Source organism: Epinephelus moara, chromosome 13, assembly GCF_006386435.1.
Source record: "Epinephelus moara isolate mb chromosome 13, YSFRI_EMoa_1.0, whole genome shotgun sequence".
In the NCBI taxonomy this organism is placed as follows: Eukaryota; Metazoa; Chordata; class Actinopteri; order Perciformes; family Serranidae; genus Epinephelus; species Epinephelus moara.
In genome coordinates, this window is record NC_065518.1 from 1,712,125 (window position 1) to 1,715,275 (window position 3,151).

A 3,151-nucleotide genomic window follows, 5' to 3' on the forward strand; every position below is an offset into this window, starting at 1 on the left:
TGTTTAATGTGTGTTTTGAATCAACTATATAAATAAAGTCTGATTTGAACTAAACTTTACAGCTCTTAACACAGTCCTCCACCGCCGACTAGTGTTTTGGAGGTGTAACTGCAGAGTGACACAGACACACCACCGCAGAAGTAAAAATAACGTGCAGATTTTTTTTCCCCACGACTAATCTATTAGTTGAAGATTATGTGTGACTTAAGTCAACCAAGATTTTCTTTGGTTGACTAGCCCCACTGTGCACGACATACATGAGTTAGAGTTAGAGAAGCGCCTGTACTTATGCCAGTATTGAAAATCATATCGTCAGGATTTCTGAATACCCTGGTATACTGTAATACCGTCCGTGATGCTGCCCAAGCCTAAACAGGAAGTCTATGATATATATTCATCGATTCTACACAGTATAACTTCCACACAGTGTTTTTCTTTTTTATATTTGTGTGTCCTGTTAGTTCGTGTATGCCAGGAGTAATTTTTTTTTACTTTGCAGAGGATTTTCAGGAGCAGGAAAAGAAGCATCCAGGCAGACACTGCCAGGAGGACATGCTGGTATTCTACAGTTACAACTACTGTGGTGCAATTTTTGACATGGAAATGTCGTCAATCAGCAAAGACAACTGGTGTGTCTTGGAAAATATTCTCAGGTAAGGCACACTGAGCATCTACAAATTAAAGTGGGCTTTAGGCTTGGGATGCATCAAGGTATTACAGTATAGCGGGGTATTTAGAAATCCTGACGGTATGATTTTTAATACAGTCAAAAATACAGACACTCCTCTTTCTATTAAACTGATGCTGTTTTGGGTTGATGTATGTAGTGCACAGCACGCTCCACTAGAGGTCAGTCTCTAGTAGTGGAACAGGCAGCTGAGCTGAGAAGAATGGTGACAGTGAGTGGTGGGGATAATGTTACAGGACTGGTAAAATGAGAAAAATGCCTCTGCCCGTGTCTGGGAGTATTTTGGGTTTGGCACCAATGATAGAAGTGAGCCACTCAATAGAGATGAAGCTCTGTGCACACTGACACAACCACACACATCTCCATTTTGTCCATGATGTGTCACAAGTATTGGTACAAGTGTCATCAGGTCCTCCAGCAAGAATCTATGGGTCATGAGTAAACCCAGTGGGACTTGCCTATGGAAGCTAATTAGGATATATCAGACACACACAGTTATGTCATTCAAATCAGAGTCAGCCATCTCACACAAACGTTTTTTTGTTGATGTTTTTTCCATATAAAGTTTTAAGGTTTAACCAGGGCTCAGTGGGACGTTCAGAGTGACAGCAGCGTTCATGTAATATGGTAAACAAGCTAACAGCACTAACAACAGATCAGAAATGTGCAACAACATTTTTGCCAACACCAGATATCAAACAAAAGCCAGAGATTGTGTCTTATTAAATATCTGTGAGCTGTTTAACCACTTCAAAGCAGAAGAAAGAAGATAATGTTGTCTGAGAGCCTTGTGGTGGAAAGTTTCTCCTCCTTTGTATCTTTGCATCATGTCTGCAGCTCTCTGTACCAAAGAGTAGTGTTGAAGTCAACAGCACTCACTCTGCAGCCGAATCTGGGGACCACAATGTCCCCAGAAGTTCACTGCACAGCAATGAAAGGAAAATTTGTCACGAGTATAGAAAAACACTGTGGAAAATTACAACGGGCTTTTTTTCCCACAATTGTCTGACATTTATAGAAAAAACACGAAGTCAATGAATCGAGAAAATAATCACCAGCTTCATCGATAATGTGAATAATCGTTAGTTGCAGCCCATAATATGTCAGCGTCCTAAATAACAAATACACACAGTGCTAGAAAAGTTACTCTGTCAAGGTACAGATCAGTACTGAATACTACAAAAATGGAACACTAAAAAACAGTTACAGATTTAAGGGTTTTTGTTCACTTCATAAAACATCAATGCACGAATCAAATATATATATATATATACTTACATACACGACTTACTGCACAGAGTCGAAACAACATGAGCAGCATACACACAAAAAACAGCCTGCAATGCCTACCAGTGACGGAGGGGTAAAAGTATTGATACCACAGTGCAGAAATACTGTTACAAATAAAAGTCATGCATTTAAAATTTTACTCAATATCAATATTCAAAGCAAAAAAAGCAAAAGTGTTCATTATGCACATTTGGCGCATTTCAGATTAAGGCAGGAAGGTAAACTTATCTTGCTTTTTCCTGGGGCCACTTTTGCACTTTCCGTCAGCAGCCTCGAACATGTATGATATACACAGGGGGCATTTTAAGGTAGTACAAAAGTACAAAAAAGCACAAAAAAGTACAACAACAAAAAAATCACAGCTTGAATCGGTTTATTTTGATTTTGAATTAGAAAATGGTTTGGGGGCCTCCTGGCACCCTATGCAGGCCAGATTTGGCCCTCACGTTGTATGTTGAGTATCACTGAGGTATACAGTATTGTTAGATTGTTGATGCAATAATTTGTACATCACTTTCATATTGTCGCTGTTATATGTGCTAATAAATAAATGTAATAAAAATATGACATAGTAATCAATATATTCCTTCATATTCTGCTGGGAAGCTTGCAAATTTCCCCCCAAGGATTCAAAGTCTTATTGATATAATAGCCTAATATCATTATTTATTTGTTGATTATATTTTTTATTATTAATCTGAATCAAGAAAGTTAATAAAATATATAAATGTACTGCAGTAAAAACAGGGGTGGGAATCACCAGAAGATCCACTATGTGATATTATCACGATACCGATTTTTAATAATGCAATGTGCTGAGTACTGCGATAAAATATATTGTGATTTATTACCTTTTTTCCAACTGTAAATTATGTCCCCAAAGGAAAGTTTATCAGTTTTATCTAATAAGATTAAAGAGGCAACAGACAGCATCTTTTCCTAAATATATCATGATGAAAATAATGTGGGTTGCACAGGGTAGTGGCCACAGTAAAATCAGACTATCAGCGTTTACATAGGTTACTTTTAGTGGCTTTGCAATCTTTGCAATAAGCTTCTGCCACCAGGGGCAAACTTTCACGGAAAAAATCTGCTTTACGGCAGGAAACGCGTCATGTATTGTCAAACTGGTCGGTCAGCCAATCAGGGACTGGAGCTGGTCCTTATGAGGAG

The 3,151-nt window shown here is 38.2% G+C and overlaps 3 protein-coding genes across 3 annotated transcripts in view; 2 read left to right on the forward strand and 1 right to left on the reverse strand.

Annotated features, from left to right (window-relative positions):
- plaub (plasminogen activator, urokinase b) overlaps positions 1-3,151 on the forward strand; it is a 396,726-nt gene that overhangs the window by 182,865 nt on the left and 210,710 nt on the right. The gene's annotated exons all lie outside the window — the stretch shown is intronic.
- The window catches only part of ccr10 (chemokine (C-C motif) receptor 10), a 27,131-nt gene that overhangs the window by 21,963 nt on the left and 2,017 nt on the right, over positions 1-3,151 (reverse strand). The window lies entirely within an intron of this gene.
- Positions 1-3,151, forward strand: part of LOC126399490 (uncharacterized) — an 11,823-nt gene that overhangs the window by 3,253 nt on the left and 5,419 nt on the right. The window contains exon 4 of the mRNA XM_050059502.1: positions 500-653. Within this exon, the coding sequence (XP_049915459.1) occupies positions 500-653 (154 nt within the window). The remainder of the gene's footprint in view (positions 1-499; positions 654-3,151) is intronic.